The 17,825-nt window shown below is 45.6% G+C and overlaps 1 protein-coding gene across 2 annotated transcripts; it reads left to right on the forward strand.

Moving 5' to 3' along the window:
- Positions 1 to 600: 600 nt before the first annotated feature.
- On the forward strand, positions 601 to 14,632 carry LOC108297417 (glutamyl-tRNA(Gln) amidotransferase subunit B, mitochondrial-like). Of its 2 annotated transcripts, none has more exons than XM_017520079.2 (3): positions 601 to 5,625; positions 12,441 to 12,551; positions 13,997 to 14,632. In XM_017520079.2, exons 1-3 carry the CDS (start codon positions 5,491 to 5,493, stop codon positions 14,123 to 14,125), a joined length of 375 nt encoding a protein of 124 aa, XP_017375568.1. In that variant the 5' UTR covers positions 601 to 5,490; the 3' UTR covers positions 14,126 to 14,632. The 2 variants fall into 2 exon arrangements, with proteins under 2 accessions (XP_017375568.1, XP_017375567.1); XM_017520078.2 differs by having other exon boundaries at positions 4,781 to 5,625; positions 12,441 to 12,575.
- Positions 14,633 to 17,825: the final 3,193 nt, after the last annotated feature.

Here is a 17,825-nt window from a genome sequence, read left to right on the forward strand (position 1 = left end):
CTGGAGGACATAGAAATGTTTTAGCTTTAAACTTACCGTTTTTCTATGTTGTTGGTTAAAATTTATGGAATTGCTGAGCTTTAGTCTTGGAAGAGACCTTGGGATCTTCAGATCTTTCATTTAGCAGACGAGGAAACGGAGGCCCTAGGAGATAAGGGACTTGCCTCAGATGGCACAGCCGCAAAGACTGAAAGCCAAGTCCGTGGACTTGTGATTGGCTTCTTTATATGTTGGTCTGTGAAGTTAGGGATTTAACAACCATTTTGCTGGCCTCTAAAGGAGCTGAGGGATAAATTAGCCTGTTGAGTGGACCTGGAGCCCCTGGTATTTACCCAAGCAGTTCATAAGCACTAGAGTTTTCTTTTCTTTTCTTTTTGAGAAGGAGCCTGTCACCACTAGGCTGGAATGCAGTGGCACGATCTCAGCTCACTGCAACCTCTGCCTCCTGGGTTCAAGTGATCCTCCTGCCTCAGCCTCCCAATAGCTGGGACTACAGGCGCGCACCACCACGTCCCGCTAATTTTTGTATTTTTAATAGAGACAGGGTTTTACCATGTTGGCCAGAATGGTCTCGATCTCTTGACCTCGTGGTCCGCCTGCCTCGGCCTCCCAAAGTGCTGGGATCACAGGCATGAACCACCATACCTGGCCAGCACTAGAGTTTTAAGAACCTGAAGGGTACCCAATTCAAAATAAAAGTAGGCTTGGTTATTCCAAAATCAAGTAAAGAGGAAGCAGGCAACAGTTCTGTTTTGCAGCTTAAATGGAGCAAGGATTGAGAAGCCAGAACCAAACCATAGCAGCTCTTTTCCTACTCAGTTCAAAGAACGTTTAGCAGCATGGATATACCAGCCTACCCATAGAGCAAACATAAATGAACAGCCTCAGCTGCTAGGGCTCATGTTTCCAAAGCTTAGAAGGGCAGTAGCTGCAAAACTAGCTAGTCTCATAGTGACACTATGTTCCCAGGCAGGGAACATTCTAGAGATCAAATTGGTTGAGAATGATTTTGTGAATTAGCATTCATTTTTAAATACCTCTCAGAAGACTGATGTTTGAAGGGTCCAACCTCTTGTTGAACTTGGCTTTTTAATTGAGTATATTTCTTTGAAAGGTTGGTTTATTTGGTTAACAACTTCTGAATTACGAGTAACAGGTTTGGTTCAGTTAAGAAAGTGGACATTGTAGATTTCCTGACCAAGTATGTCATGGTAAAATTAGGCAGGTGCAGCTATCCAGTTGTCCAAGCCACTTGAGTGCCCCAGTGTTTCTGGTGAGCAGGCAATAGTCCCTAAGCACTGAAGCAGGGAAGGCTTTTAAACCAGGAAGGGACTGGCGGCGAGAGGAAGATGTATCCCACAGCATGCAGTGTAGGATAGCATCCAAGGATGGGCTGCAGGCATTGAGACCTGTTGGAGCTCACCGTGGCCAGAGCCACAGCAAGTCAGAAGTGGTGGTGTCAGGAATGCAGAGGGAAGGATGGCTGTAATTCATGTTTGGAAGGATCACTGGGATCTGGTAAGAAGGTACTAGATTTTTCAGGGAGTAGGTGATGAATAAAGCGAAGACAGCTTGGTAATCTGCACCCTGGTAACTACAAGCATGGTGCTGTCATCAGTTGAGACAGAAGAAGGGTGGTGGGAAACGGCAGAGGAGCTGGTCTGTGCGGAAGACAAATCTGGCTTAGGATAAGGATTGGGAAACTATAGTATAGTTTCTGTATAGCCCGTGACTCTAGTTCTGTATAGCCTGTGACTAAGAATTGCGTTCACCTTTGTTAAAACAAAGAAGCATATGTGACAGAAAACACTGACCAAGCCTCAAATATGCACTCTAGCTCTTCCCAGAAGTTTGCGGTCCTGGTTTAGAGCACATTGGCTATGAATGGGGCCTCTCAGGAGTTGGTTGGAGTCAGCAGGGGAGGGAAATGGGGCCTGAGGCAGCAGTGCAGCCCTGGGCCGTGTGTGCGTCCTCCTCTCAGCTGGGGTCAAAGCAGAGGACCCAGGAAGAGGGCACCAGACTCACCTGGCATGAATAGGCAAGGAGCAGCAGAGGGACAGGCGAGGAAGAGGAGGAGATTCCAGAGGCCCAAGAAGGGGGTTTCACAAGGAGCTTTTGGTGCAGCCCCAGGAGTCAGGGCATAGTGGGATGGGGAGAAGCTGAATATTTGGTCACAAGCAAGGGGGGTGATTTTTAAGAGAAGAGCTTCTGTAGAGGGCTAGGCACAGAATCCAGATGGCATGTGCTTTCACAGGGCGGGCAGTAGCCACTGGTATTAGATCATAATTGTTGTGACTGCAAGGTCAGCTGAAGGCATTTTCAAGATAGGGAGATTGGAGCATTTGTGAAGCCATGAGATTCAAGCCACAGAACATGGGAAATTAGCATCTTTGGTTCAGAGGAGCGGACAGTGGGTGGTGGGGTTCTGAGCAGGGGTGGAAGGGTTGTTTGATGGAAGAGGAGGAGGAGAATGCCCTGGAAGATTCTCGAGCATGGCTCAGCTGATGTCCTTGTGAAATGGGAGGTGAGGGCATGTGCTGAGGAGGGGAGTGGGAAGGGGGCAGCCTGGAACAGCCACTTGGTGGGACACCACTAGGTGTGCGGCGAAATCCATGAGATGAACACAGAATCCTCGTGTGCAGCAGGTGCCCCCGGAGGCCCAAGTCCCAGTGTCTTCCTTCCTCTTGCATCCGTTTTAACAGACGTGGACAAGGTGCACTTTGGGCCTGAGATAAGCTTGGGGATTGAGACAGGCAGCACAGGGGTAGCGGGTGGCTGTAGAAGCATCAGGGTGTCTGCTCTCCTCATCCAAGCTGGAGATGGAGCTGTGATCCTGAATGAGCTGTGAGGGACTGGACAAATTTTGGAGCTTTGAAAGAGCCCCTTTCCCCTTCTCAGTCAATCCATTGGCTTCAGAATGGAAGAGAAGAGAGCAGCCCACAGAGCTGAAGGTCGCAGAGTCAGTTTCTTCTTTAGCGGAGACACATTCATTGTCCGGAAACCAATATTATCTGACAGCAGCAAATTAGTAGTCTGTGCTGCTGCTGCCATTGCGTGTCAAGTCTGAGGTTTATTTATTGAGCCGATGAGCGGGGTCTTTCAGGGTCTGTGTGACAGGTACTGATCTTTGTCACTGTCTGACTCAAGTTTAGCCCTGGCATATGTGGAATTACCGTGTGCAGCCTGCCAGACATCCCTGTGGGTGTGAGGAAGCCTGTGACACAAGTATGATGACCTACTGTGTGACAGGCATTGTGGGGACATGAAGGTGATGGAGAAATCCCAAGTGTGATTTTGTCAGTGGAGAGATTTTATGGTCTAAATTTATTACCCGACTGATGAATTGAGGTCCTTACATGAATTTCTCAAAGACAACGTATTTTTAGTTATTTTGTGTTCCTTAAAGTTCTGTCCCTCTCCATCCCATCTTTTATATTATTGTTGCATTCTGAATGTTTGGATCCTTCCTCAAATTCCTGTGTTGAAATCCTGACCCCTAAGGTGATGGTATGAGGAAATGGAACCTTTGGTGGGTGATTAGGTCATCAGGGAGGGGACTTCATGAATGGAATTAGCTCCCTCATCAAAGAAACTTCTAAGCGCTTCCACCACATGGGGACACAGCAAGAAGATGCCACCAGTGAGAAAGTGGATCCTCACTAGACATGGAATCTGCCGGCACCTTCATCTTGGACTTCCCAGCCTCCAGAGCAGAAATAAGGTTTCTATGGTTTATTAGCCACGTCTCCTTTGGTACTAACCTGTTAGAGCAGCCCAGACAGATGAAGATAATCGACTCATGTGAGGCTGAGGACCTTATCTTTCACACACTCAAGAAATCCACTTCCACCTCAGTGCTTATTGTGGGTTCTACGCAGAGTCTACATTCTAAGATAATTGGCTATTATATTTTCTAGGATTGGAGAACATCAAGCAAACCACGCTTTTAGAAAAACTCTCCTTCCTTTTACTTGTCAGTAAAGGTAGGAAGTTGAAAAGGGATATTAGTGTGTTTAGCAGCCCTCTGCTCCTCTTCCTTTTGAGGTTTAATCAGGGTGGTTCACAGATGTTCTGAATACCAATTTAGCAACACCAGATAGTCTCCAAACCTAATTTTCACTTGGAATTGCCTTTTAGCCATACTTTGGGATAAACAGACACTTAAAGGATGATAAGCTGCCTCTGTACATCAGCTGTTTTAAGTGGACAGCCCTAAGAGGGTTTCACTGGACCTGAGTGAGAGTACAGTAAGTCATACCTGGTTAATGTGCACTCCATTGATTTGGAGTCCTGGAAATCAGCATAGGGATGAATAAGCTGCAGTTTCCTTTTTATATTCTGAGCACACCCAAAGAAATTAATTGTGAATGATGGGAACCAAAACTTAAACAAAGGATGTTTTCCAGTGGCATGAAGCATTTCAGAAGCCTTCATTTACACAGGCACACTAATGTGCTATTTATTTCATTCCGACCTTTTTAAAACCAGTCCCCAAATGACCTCAGATGTACAGCATTTCATTAGCCTAGTTGCTGTATATATAGGTTGAGTATCCCTAACATGGAAATCCAAAATGCTTCAATATCTAAAACTTTTTGAGCATTGACGATGATGTGCAAAGGAAATGCTCATTGGAGCATTTCAGATTTTAGACTTCTGGATTAGGGATGCTAAACTGGTAAGTATAATGCAAATATTCCAAAATTCAAAAATATCCAAAATTGGAAACACTTCTGGTCCCAAGTATTTTAGATAAGGTATACTCAACCTGTATTTAGAAGTCACAAAACCATACATTTTAAAAGAGTTTGTAATTCACTGTTGTCTTTTTCATGATTTAGGCACTCACCCCTACTATTAATTTACCTTAAGGTGAATTAATGAGACTTTACTGTTTCACAGTGTATGGTTGCCCCACGCTTTTATATCATGGAATATTGGCCAATAAGTCACATCCTAGAAATGTAGGTATGGTGGATTCTAGGCCCTTCTGTGTCCAGAAAGCTGTTGTGAGCCTGCAGAAGAGAAGAAGGTTATGTATCAGGTTCCCGAGGATGGATGAAGATGAGGCTGTTAGTCATTGTGTTTCCTTGCAGAAAACTGCTTACAATTAAAAGGAATTTATATTTGCACAGAAACACTCAGAAAAGTGACTTTGTTAGCTGTTTTTTTTTTTTTAGGCTGATCTTTCAGTTGAAAATATTTAATTACTCGAGTTTATTTTCCCTTTCCTGTTGTGGTTCATGAATTTTGCAGCCACCTCCTTTTCTTGACTAATTACACTGAGCAGTTGTCTGTTGCCACAACTTCTGCCAAACAGCTGTTATTGTTGAGTGGTAAAAGAAAGAACACTAATCACAAAAATTGATTATATCGTAAGATATAAAATAAGTAAAAGAGAGCCCAGTTGGCCTGCTGTTATCATCCCTGGCCGTGGGTCTGATTATTTACACCCATGAAATCAAGTGTTCTGATTCTGAACAGCCATTCATGGATGCCCTGACAGTATGTAATGTAAATGTGTTTTCTCTTTTGCGGGCCACCAGTCCTGTCACACCCTCTGCGCTCGCTGAGCTTCTTGACCTGTTGGACAGCAGAACGATTTCTTCAGCAGCAGCTAAACAGGTATGTCCATACTCCCTACAGTTTCTGACTGTGCCACTGTCCCAAGAAATGTTTTCTGTGACACCCCAATGCCATCATTGAGTGACTTTCATCATGAAAGTAGTAAATGCTTTTAGTGATTTTTTTTTTCACTCTGTCGCCAGGCTGGAGTACAGTGGTGTGATCGCGGCCCACTGCAACCTCTGCCTCCCAGGTTCAAGCGATCAGCCTCTTGAGTAGCTGAGACTACAGGCATGCACCACCATGCCCGGTTAATTTTTGTATTTTTAGTAGAGATGGGGTTTCACCATGTTGGTCAGGATGGTCTCAATCTCCTGATCTCGTGATGCTTGGCCTCCCAAAGTTCCGGGATTACAGGCATGAGCTACCTAGCCCAGCCATAGTGATGTTTTTAATGCTGAAAGGTAGAAACATTTAGCAAGGATATGAAGCCAATACGTACAGTGCAGCCAGTTTGGTTCTCATCATCATTGCTAACCTGAGGGAATAGTTATTACCTGGTCCTGCCCTGAACTTCTCCCCCTAACATGTCTTCCCTGAGCCTTTTACATCTGAGCACTTTGCCTCATGCCCAAGGCAGCCTCAGCTCAGCTCTCAGCCTACCTGGGGCTCTTGTCCTGCCCTCCACAGCCTTCCAGCCAGTCCCAGGGCATCCCTTGTCCCTGATGCACAGTTGCTCTTGGAGAGTCTGTCCTAAGCACAGAGGGTGAAGTCAGACAGTAGATAAAATGTTACAGACATGCCCAGTGTGTGAAAACTCAGAAAAATAGCATCATCCTAAGCAGCTTTTTGTCTGTCTGTACCTTGACCTAACAGTGCTGGGTGGGTGAAGACTCCTGGAATTCAGAAAATTCTTAAAAATACATACTCAGAAAGATAAGGAACACCAAGGGAGCTGCCTCGTCTCAGCTTCAGAGATCGCAGCTGTCAGTGCTTCAGCCAGGAGCTTAATGTTATTTTAATGGTGTCTTTTGCATGTAACGTTTATCTGCACCGACAGTAGTGGCAGGTTACAAAGGGAGGCTGGGGGAAAGTGGCTGCTTTTGGCTAATGATGAGGCACCTTGGCACACACACTGGGCTGGGTGCTGTGGAACCGGAGACAGGACTAATAAAGTCTCTGTTTACCCACCTCGAGTGAGGCTGTCAACTACAGGGACCTTGCCGCGTTTAGGAAAGGCTCTCACTTGTCTGGATGTCAGGGGAATACAAATGTTTATTACAATGCTCAGCAGTTGCAGGAAGATTAGATGGCCTGAGGGCGGAAAAAAACACTATACATATATATACAGAAGAGCACATGAATTATGGCATGTGAAATGAAAAAAGGAAAAAACCTTCCCCTTCCTCCTACCCATCCTGCCCCACAACAAAACAAAACAAAAAGCCTAGTGCGGTGAATAAGATAGTTCCAGTAGGAAGAAATGGAAAATGTTGGAAAATGCTGACAGCTGGGTTTAGATGTAGAGACGCTTTCAGATTTTATCAACTTCCAGCATGTTGAAAGGAGGTGGCTTCTGTGAGGCAGTCAGACGAAAATACAAGCCTGGCTAGAAGGGCGTCTAGTGTGTGCTGTATAAGGGGAGCCCCCTTATGTGTCAGTGCCTTGGGGTTTTTGTTTTTCTACCTTTTGTTTTCTGTTTTTTAGGAAATTACTGATTTTCGAGGGGAAAGTAATATATATTGATTATAAAAAATATAAGTAGTACAGAAAAAGATTCTCAGATTCTACCACCTTGAAATAGCTACCTTTAATAGTAGATCAACATAAGGAAGGAACTAGGGGGAGGAGGGAGGAAGAAAGGATAGCAACAAAGACTTTCAAAATCTGAAGTTATAGGGTACTTTTAAAGTTCATTTCTTATTTTAATTATGTAGTGTCCTAAACATTTTATCTGGATATTTTATGTATTTATTCACTTTGTATTATTTATTTTTATTTTATCTGGATGGTTTATGAAAAGTCATCTGTGTTGCATCACACATCCATCCTTCACTCCTTTTTAGGGCTAAATGGGGCTGCTCCTCTGCCAAGCCCCTCTACCGTTGTATGGACACACCCCATTTTGTCTGTTCATTCGTCAGTTGATGGATATTTGAGTTGTTTTCACATTTTGGCCATTAGGAATAATGCGGCCTTGAACAGTCATGAACAAGTGTTTGAGCATAGGTTGAGTGTATACCTACAGGAATTGAATTTCCGGGTCATAAGGTAATGCTGTGTTTAACATTATGAGGATGTGCCAGACTATTTTCTAAAATGGCTGCACCTTCTTACAGTCTTATCTGCAGTGTGTGAGGGTTCCAGTTTCTCCATGTCCTCACCAGCACTTGTTATTGTTCATCTTTTTGATTCTACAGCCATCCTTGTGGATGTGAAGTTGTATCTCACTGTGGATTCTATTTGCATTTCCATAATCTGTTGAGAATATTTTTGTATCTTATTTTTATAGTGTACTTTTTTAAAAAAGAAAAAATGTGTTGCAGTTTCCAAATTTAACAGAAGAGTCCAAGTATGGCATGGTTTTTAGAAAGTAGTGAGCCAGAACAAAAAGACTCTGATCCTACTGGTTATTGGTATTGCCTCTGGCAGAACCGGAAGAGGCTCCATTAAGTGATTGGATGACCAGGGGATAAGGAAGAAAGGTGACTGAGTGACTGACTCCTAGGGATGACAGACAGAAAGAAGAACCCTGCTCTGAGAGCAGAATTCTGAATTCCCAAGAGCCTCCCACTTTGTGCTCCAATCAGTTATTAACCTGCCTTCATCAACTTCTTTGTGCATTATTTTCATTCCTTTTGCATTTCACTGCACCCTCCTCCCAGGTGTCCTGCCAGTGCTTCCGAGATTTACAAATCTCATCCCTTCAGCACCCCAGGGCCAGGGGAATTAAGAGGTTGCTGCCACGAAGCAGCCCTGTTCTTCAGAATCAGAAATAGAAGCTGGGAAATTATAGATCATTATGAGCAGTTACCTCCTGATAACTGTAGACAAAAGCATCCCGTGTGCCCCTCACAAGACCCAGGCTGTGTATTGAAGTGGCAGGTGGCACCCCGTCTCCTGCCCTCACTAAAGACAGGGTCAGCTTGGACACCTCAGACTTGCAAACTGTCAGAGTCACAGCTAACCTGAAAACAGCCTCCCAGGATTCCCAAGCCTCTTGTGGCTCAGAAACTCTGGATGTTGTCCAGACGCTGGTCAGTCAGTCATTGTTCAAGGGAAATTGTATGGGGTCCTGTAGGTGCATCTCCTTCATGCACGTCTGGAAATAGATGCCGATGATCCACCATCCCCTGAATCGTCCAGTTTACGTTTCTGGCAGGACCCAGCTAGATTGGGTGCCATAGAGATAGAAATGGCGTTTAACACACAAGCATGCCATAATCACAGCGTGCCATCTCTTGTCTACTTTGGGGTCTGCTTTAAAGAGAAGTCACCAAAAACCTTTTCATGAACAAAATGTTATCTATCATGCACTAAAGCTGTATTACAAATGACTAGATGTCTTTTTCTGTCTTTCAGTGCTTCAGTTATCTGCAGTTTACTGGGCCCCGCTTTCTTGGAGGCTTGGGTTGATGTTTATGCCTTTCTAGAAAAGTAACCTTTCACAATACTTGCCTTTGACCAAAAAGGGGACTCCCTTCTCTGTAACTGTCACAGCCCCCTCCCTGCCATGTCCCTTGAACAGGTCTTTCCTCCATATCCTGACCTTGGAAACCCAGGACAGGCAGGGAGACGCTGGGGGCCTGTGTGCTGTCCTTCAGGATACTTCAAAAATAGCTTTAGCTGGAGAAACAGTTGGGTGGCAGATAAGAGGGTGTGTAAATTCAGTCCTCAGGGAACCAAAGGCCAAGTCTGTGCCCCATGCATCAGAGCTGGCTCCAGTGTCTGTGTGTGATGGGGGTTCCCAGCTTGCATTACCCAGTACTTCTGGTCGGCCATTTATTAACACAGAGGACCAGCACTATGCTAGAAATTCCTCATTCCATCTGCTTGTCTTGGGTCGGCAGCAGCAGGGCCTGGGAGCTGCGCTCCTGGCTGGAAACAGTTGCACTTGGATATCGCTTCCCAGGGTGTGATTAAACACAGACAAAAGCTGAGGATTTATGCTGCAGCACAGGGCTCAGCAGCCACAGAGGCCACCCTGAGCATCAAAAGGGCCCGGAGTAGGGGAGTCTGGCCGGTAGACAGGGCCTGCCACCACTACTCCATGGCTCCCACCCTCCTGGGGTCCAGCCAGGAGTGCGCAATCCTTAGTGTGCAATCCTTGTCTTAAATAGGATTGAGCAGAGGATGGGACAACTGGCATCTATTTTATCAGCCCAGTGAGCTGGGAACTGGGGGCCTGGACCATCGTGGCCGCTGCACTCATTTGTGGAGTTAACAAACGTATGTATTCTAACTCTGGGAGGAAAGAACATGTCAGCCACCAGGCTCCCATATGTTCCAGGAGGCTGCTGAATGATCTTTCTCTAGCGTCACTGCATGGTACCCCCACCCCGCCTGGCCCTTCTTCTCAGGGAGCAGCCAGCCTCTGTGTTTGAAGGCATCAGCCTCTGCATTTGAAGGTGTCTGTCCTAGTGGTACGCTGCTTCTCCTGGATGGTGTGACTGGAAGTGATCCCCGAGCACTCTGCCCCTCCTCTGCTTATTTTGGCTCAGGCAAATCCAGCCAGCATTCGAGCTGTGGGTCCCGCCAGGCAGAGGCTGGCTCCCTGGCCAGCCTGCTCAGGGTCTGCTCTGTGTTTCCTGCCGCAGCAGCTACCTCAGGCACGGAGACGTCGCTCCCTGGTCGGTGTCTGCAGAAGCAGACCCAGGAGGGGCCCCGCCTGCTTCCAGGCACAGGCTGCTCATTCACCAGGCTTTCCTGGAGGGAACTGCTGCATAGATTTTTCATGAGCAAGTCCTTACAGGTGGTTTCTGTTTTGAGCCAGGTTTTGAGATCTCTCTTTCTGAATGTTGGACATATTCAGCTAGGAGCTTTTTTGGGAGTCTGTGCAGATGCACAGAATCAACACTGGTCAAAGCCTAGATATATCTACCAGGAGGGGATAATTAAATTATGATAAAGACATCTGATGGATACTAGATCTTTTTTATTAAGAAAGTACTTCTGTAATAAATGAAAAAGCAGGACAAACTGAATATACATTATAATCACAAGTATGTTACAAAACAGGAAAAAGATGGGAAGGAAAAACCAAAATATTAACATTGGTTTTCTTGAGGAAATGGGAATGCCAGTGATCTCTTTTGATCTCTCCTGTATTTCCTTATATTTTCCACAGTGAATATGTATTAACTTTTATCATTAGAAAATGTTCTTTAAAATGTAAGTCCTAGTTCAAAAAATAAAAATGTCAGAGAAAGGGGGCAGATGGATTCCTCAGACTTACAGGGCGGCTCCATGGAGCACCATCTAGGTTCCCAGTGCTTCTGCTAACAGCACTGCACTGATAAGCATGTTGAGGGCAAGAAGTTTCCTCCTGCTTCTGTGTCCTGCTTCTCCCAATGGCTTCCTCATTGTCAGATCATATACATATTCGCTGAATTGAGTTGGATGCATATGTAGGGACAGGCGTTTCCTGAGCAGTCGGGCAGTGGCAGAGAAGTACCCTGTGGGGAGCTTAGCCAGGACCTGCAAAGCACACCTCCTTGGCCACAGTCACAGCACACGTTCAGAGGCGCCAGGCTGAAGGCGCAGTGCCTGTCGTAGTGATGATAAGTATTTGTGATTTGTTTTAATTCAGATTGGGGAAGACTTAGAGCCCTGCTGAGACTCAGAGCATCTTCCTTTTATTTGCTTTGCTGTTCGTGCTAATTATGGAAGAGCTCTGTTTTTCCAGGAGGAATGGCTCCTGGTTGGCCCACTGTTGGCCGCCAAGGTAACAGGGAATGTTCAGTGTTCAGTCATGACTGTGGGCTGGACGGAGGTGGCACCCACAGGAGACCAACAGAGGAAGCCCTCCTCCCTGCCCCCAGTTCTGGCTTTTGCTACAAGACACGAGGAATGAGAAAAACAGCTACCCTAGGAAATGCCTTCCTTGAAAATGGTTTCCTCTTTCTTGGGTTTGATGAGTTTGGGGATTTGTTATCATTTTTTAAGTAGAAAAATACACCAGTCATTAGCATTCATTATCCTAGTCTGATTTGGGTCCAGCTCTACCTGTAGGAGATGAGTGTGGTAGGCCAGGGGTCCCTGTGGATTGTAATTTATGTTTCCAGTTGTTTGCCATTTTGTATCTTCATTATGGGGCCACTTTCCTGCCCCCCCACAAAAGTCATCTTTCCCAGCAGGCTGTTTCTGGACTTTATTTAGTACCATGGTTACCTCCTGCAGGCTGTGTGGCCCCATCCTTCACCAAAATGTCACCTCAATTAATTAATTCAGCAGCCAGGAGACCAATCCATCACTGGCCCTTTGACTCCCGTCAGCAGGCACCCATGAGTGATGGGCATCTCCACACCTCCCGTGTGGAGTCAGCTGGGGAGGACTCACCATCCCTCTGGGCACAGGGGCACCTGGTTGGCCTGAGTCCTCTCACACCCTGTGCTGAGGGAGACAGCCTCAGGAGGAGACCCTGGGTGTGTTCATTCCATCTAGCTGGCTTCGTTCTCCAGCCCTGCACTCAGGGATACCTCAGGAGAGCCAAGGCCCTGGCAGGGCAGGTGTGTGCCCTTTCCCTTCAGGCCAGGCTCAAGCAGCGGGGTCTTAATTGAATCTGCCCCAGTGCCACCACAGCGTAGCAGTGCAAATGGAGCTGCCAGAAGAGCTGACTTCTCGCTTCTCTTTCCCCTCCCTTCTCTGGCCTGTAGGTGTTTGAGGAACTGTGGAAGAGGGAAGGGAAGACTCCAGGGCAGATTGTTTCAGAAAAGCAGCTTGAACTGATGCAGGACCGCGGGGCACTGGAGCAGTTCTGCTACTCGGTGATGAAGGATCATCCTCAAGTGGTGACTGTCTCGGGCAGGGGAGAGGGCCAGGGCTAGGGCTGCCTGCAGAGCAAGCCCCAGGACACGGCCAGAGGCTTGTCCTAAGAGTGGCTGGCCCAGTTTCATCAATCATTCCCTCATTACTTTTGTCATCTTTTTAGCTGAAGTCAGAAGAGATGAAATAGGTGAATATTGGAAAAACGCAACTTCTTTTCCTATAAGGATACCACCCCTAGAGTTTACTCTCCAGGGAAGTGTAGTTTAAAAGGGTGTCTGCAAGCTCACGAAACCCAAGCTGTGACCTCCCAGGCGTGTCACCCTCTCCCAGGGTTGGCATTTCAAATCTGTTGTGGTTAGTCCTACTTCATAAGGACCTCCCAATAAGGAAACAGCGGGTGTGCCTGCAGAGCAGGGAGAGTACAGGAACTTCAGCTTCATGCTTCTAAGAGGTGGGAAGAAAGGCAGAAGGGAAAGTATTTATAAATTGTGGAGAAAATCCCTGACGGGAACATGGCTGAAAACCAGGTCATTTTGTGTTCTTAGCACAGCACAAGACAGAAAAGCTAAAACAAGTGGCATCCCTCCCTCCCTAAGTCTAGTCATATTGACTAGAGAGATTTTTCAGTGGGGGAAAAAAACTGTTAGCACCTTCTTCAGAATAATGCCCACCCACCCACCCATCAGCTTGCCGGGGACACTCACAGCTCTGTAAAGAGCTCTCGATAAGGAAAATGATCTTGCGCCGGGCCTCACAGTCTCGTCTTCCGGCCTCATCTGTGGTGACTGATAAAGACACACTTATAGTTACAGGCTCATTCTGCGGCACTTGAGTGCAAATCATCACGTCATTGCCCTTGGAGCCAGCACAGAGCAGGAGGCCGAGCGGTGGCCCTGTCAGTCAGTGGCTATTTGATTGACAGGAATTCAGCGCCTCCTGACTTACTCATTCCCCCACCCAGTGCTCTGGAAGACTGGGCCAGCGTGTAGATCTGCTTTCTGACAAAGGGATCTCCTTGGTGGGGAGCAGGGGGAGAAGGAAAGCTGCACATTTCAGCTGAATGTTACAGAGAATCAGAGAGGTGTCCTCACTGATTAGACACAATGATTCATCTCAGAGAGATTATCCCTCCCCAGACTTTGTCCTCGGTCATAGTGGTGTGCCAGAGGAGAGGGCTCTGGCTCCCACGTGCCAGCGTCTCTGGCTGTGAGCAGTCACTTCTTGCTCATTTTAATCAGAAGGCAGAGTAGCAAATATCTCCTTTGACAGGAGCCTAGAAACCTACTCAGAAGTTAGGCCCCTCCCCTTTTTCTGTTCCTCATTTTATCTCTGTTACTAGTGGAAAGAAGCAGAATTTAATTTTCAGCAAACTGAAGCCTTAGTTTGGGATTTGGGGGCATAAGTCTCTTCATTTTCTCCTCTTAAGCAATTTCTGTCTTTGCAGGTAATGGATGTGAAGAAGGGAAACCCCAGAGCTATAAATAAACTGATCGGATTGGTCAGGAAAGCGACACTAAACCGAGCAGATCCAGCCGTGATCAAGGAAATCCTGGAGAAGCAGCTGTCATCGTGAGATGTTTGGGGTCCCCATGCCCACGGGAGAAGAGTGTAGCCTGACTGGGAGCAGGAGCCTGTGAAAGCTGATGCCCGTGTGCCCTGAGAGCTGCATCTCTCAATCCCTGGCCTGAGCCACAGTGATGGCATTGTGTGTCACCAGTGTTCTTGCCCTCTGGGCCCTGTGCCAGGAGGTGCCTCCACAGCCGACCAGCAGCCACACCCACCTGCTTCATCCACCTCAGGAGTGGCCCGTAATGGCTGCAGCAGTGGTGAAGGAGTAACACCTTCTCGTGTTAAGGAATCTTAAAGTAAATAAAATGTATATTAGAGATACTATTACCCATTCTAAGATAACTTCATTCTGTAGTTCCTTCAACAAATATTTTTGAGCAGTTCCTAAGGGCCAGCCATTATTGTAGGTGATGGGCATTAGCAGGGGTCGAGAGACTGTAATTTGGAGGTAGTGTTTTCAGGTTAATGAAGATGAAAACACAACGAAATAAACTGGGCCAGTATAAACACACATTTGTTCAGGGTGGTCTCAAGTGGGTGGGGAAAGAGGATATTTTTTTTTTCCAGGAAATAAAAGCATTTATTTATTTTTATTGCATTTTAGGTTTTGGGGTACATGTGAAGAACATGCAAGTTTGTTGCATAGGTACGCACATGGCAGTGTGATTTGCTGCCTTCCTCCCCATCACCTATATATGGCATTTCTCCCCATGCTCTCTCTCCCCAAATCCCCACCCTGCTCTGTCCCTCCCCTATTTCCCCGACAGACCCGGGTGTGTGATGTTCCCCTCCCTGTGTCCATGTGTTCTCATTGTTCAACACCCACCTATGAGTGAGAACATGCGGTGTTTGATTTTCTGTTCTTGTGTCAGTTTGCTGAGAATGTTGGTTTCCAGGTTCATCCATGTCCCTACAAAGGACGCGAACTCATCGTTTTTTATGGCTCCGTAGTGTATATGTGCCACATTTTCCCTGTCCAGTCTATCATCGATGGGCATTTGGGTTGGTTCCAGGTCTATGGTATTGTAAACAGTGCTGCAGTGAACATTCGTGTGCATGTGTCCTTATAGTAGAACGATTTATAATCCTTTGGAGATATATCCATTAATGGGATTGCTGGGTCAAATGGAATTTCTATTTCTAGGTCCTTGAGGAAGGACCCTGTCTTCCACAATGGGAGAACTAGTTTACACTCCCACCAACAGTGTAAAAGTGTTCCCATTTCTCCACATCCTCTCCAACATCTGTTGTCTCCAGATTTTTTAATGATCACCATTCTAACTGGCATGAGATGGTATCTCAGTGTGGTTTTGATTTGCATTTCTCTAATGGCCAGTGATCATGAGCGTTTTTTCATGTTTGTTGGCCTCATGTATGTCTCCTTTTGTAAAGTGTCCGTTCATATCCTTTGCCCACTTTTGAATGGGCTTTTTTTTTTTGGTAAATCTGTTTTAGTTTTTTGTAGATTTTGGATATCAGCCCTTTGTCAGATGAGTAGATGATTGCAAAAATTTTTCCCATTCTGTTGGTTGCCGATTCACTCTAATGACTGTTTCTTTTGCTGTGCAGAAGCTGTGGAGTTTGATTAGTTCCCATTTGTCTATTTTGACTTTTGTTGCCAATGCTTTCGGTGTTTTGGTCATGAAGTCCTTGCCTATACCTATGTCCTGAATGGTTTTGCCTAGATTTTCTTCTAGGGTTTTGATGGTGTTAGGTCTTTTGTTTAAGTCTTTAATCCATCTGGAGTTGATTTTAGTGTAAGGTGTCAGGGAGGGGTCCAGTTTCTGCTCTCTGCACATGGCTAGCCAGTCTTCCCAACACCATTTATTAAACAGGGAATCCTTTCCCCATTGCTTGTTTTTGTGAGGTTTGTCAAAGATCAGATGGTTGTAGATGTGTGGTGTTGCCTCCAAGGCCTCTGTTCTGTTCCATTGGTCTGTATCTCTGTTTTGGGACCAGTACCATGCTGTTCACTGTAGCCTTGTTCGCTGATCACTGTAGCTTTGTAGTATAGTTTGAAGTCGGGTAGTGTGATGCCTCCCGCTTTGTTCTTTTTGCTTAGAATTGACTTGGCTATGCGGGCTCTCTTTTGGTTCCATATGAAGTCTAAGGCGGTTTTTTCCAGTTCTGTGAAGAAGGTCATTGGTAGCTTGGTGGGGATAGCTTTGAATCTGTAAGTTACTTTGGGCAGTATGGCCATTTTCACGCTATTGATTCTTCCTAACCATGAGCATGGGATGTTTCTCCATCTGTTTGTGTCCTCTCTTATTTTGTTGAGCAGTGGTTTGTAGTTCTCCTTGAAGAGGTCCTTTATGTTCTTTGTTAGTTGTATTCCTAGGTATTTTATTCTCTTTGTAGCAATTGTGAATGGCAGTTCGTTCTTGATTTGGCTCTAAGTCTGTTATTGGTATACAGGAATGCTTGTGATTTTTGCACATTGATTTTGTATCCTGAGACTTTGCTGAAGTTGCTTATCAGTTTCAGGAGATTTTGGGCTGAGATGATTGGGTCTTCTAAATATACAATCATGTCATCTGCAAATAGAGACAATTTGACTTCCTCGGAAGGATAATATTATTACAAGTAATAAACCTATTGTAGAAGTGATACTGCCTGTTCAACTCCCTACCCATCCCAGAAGGCACAGGTCTGAGAATAAATGAATTAAAAATACATAGGAAGTGTTCAAATAAATTTAATCAGTAAAATATATGCTGAGATATCACATAAAAATTAACTTACACTTCAAAGATTGTGCAGTTGACAACTCCTCTCAACTCCCCCAACCCTCAGGCCAAACAGGATGAAAAGAAACAAAAGAGAAAAAAGTTGTAACATGAAGCTGTCTTGTTTTGCTTGGAAATAAGATTACAAATTAGTAAATCAAAATCTTGACCTTTCACAATAATCGTGGTGTGCTGCAGGCGTCGCGATGAGGGCGGGGCTGCCTGCACTCTGTGCAGTGACACTAATACTGTTCTCCCTTGCACCGGAGCACCTCTTTGTTCAGTATATGCCTTTGTTAACCTCTGACTCGCCTCGCTTAAAGACCAGCTTTGTAAATGTTTTTTAAAAGCATACTTGTCAAAACTGTGATGTAAGAGTAAAATCCTTGGAGGCCTTGATTTGAAGCTGTGAATCTGTAGCCTACCAAGGACAGTAAACACATTCCTGTTGTGAATGCTGCTCCAGAAGCAGCTGCGGAACTAGGAAAAAGTGGACACCCCCTCCATCACCAGTTCAGTGACTCATGCTTCCTGCCTTTGCACAGTTGCTCAGGACTTCCCTGAGAGTGATGAGAATGGTGCCCCTTTTCCCCAGCCCAAAAAGTAGGCAAAGAAAGGTAACCAGTTGTGTGGTTCATTTTGGACAGGCATGAGGAGGTGACGTTTTTTTAAAACGTCTTTTAATAAAATTAGTGACTTAGAATTTTAAGGGACTATGTTACCTTACTGGGAAGACAGGTGTCCCCATTCTGCTGCAGTACTGAAAACTATTGGGCCTATAGTAACATGATTTTCACTAAACCTCTGTACAGGAGTGTCAGGCTGAATCAGTTCTCACTCTGCAAATCTCTGAATTACAAATGGGCAAAGATGATGGTCTGAGACTGGGGTCTGACAGGATCTTCATTTTGTAAGAAAGAATAAGGTTCAGTTTTGTTTTATAAATTCCATTTTCACCAAAAGTTCTGCCTTCTTGAT

Source organism: Cebus imitator, unplaced genomic scaffold, assembly GCF_001604975.1.
Source record: "Cebus imitator isolate Cc_AM_T3 unplaced genomic scaffold, Cebus_imitator-1.0 Scaffold800, whole genome shotgun sequence".
NCBI lineage: Eukaryota > Metazoa > Chordata > Mammalia > Primates > Cebidae > Cebus > Cebus imitator.

Excerpts from the sequence above, each read along its gene's own strand:
- LOC108297417 (XM_017520078.2), top strand. The coding sequence starts at position 5,491 with ATGGATGCCCTGACAGTATGTAATGTAAATGTGTTTTCTCTTTTGCGG. Across the intron at positions 5,626-12,440 it reads CTTCAGCAGCAGCTAAACAG|GTGTTTGAGGAACTGTGGAA; the intron begins GTATGTCCATAC and ends TCTGGCCTGTAG. Across the intron at positions 12,576-13,996 it reads TGAAGGATCATCCTCAAGTG|GTAATGGATGTGAAGAAGGG; the intron begins GTGACTGTCTCG and ends CTGTCTTTGCAG.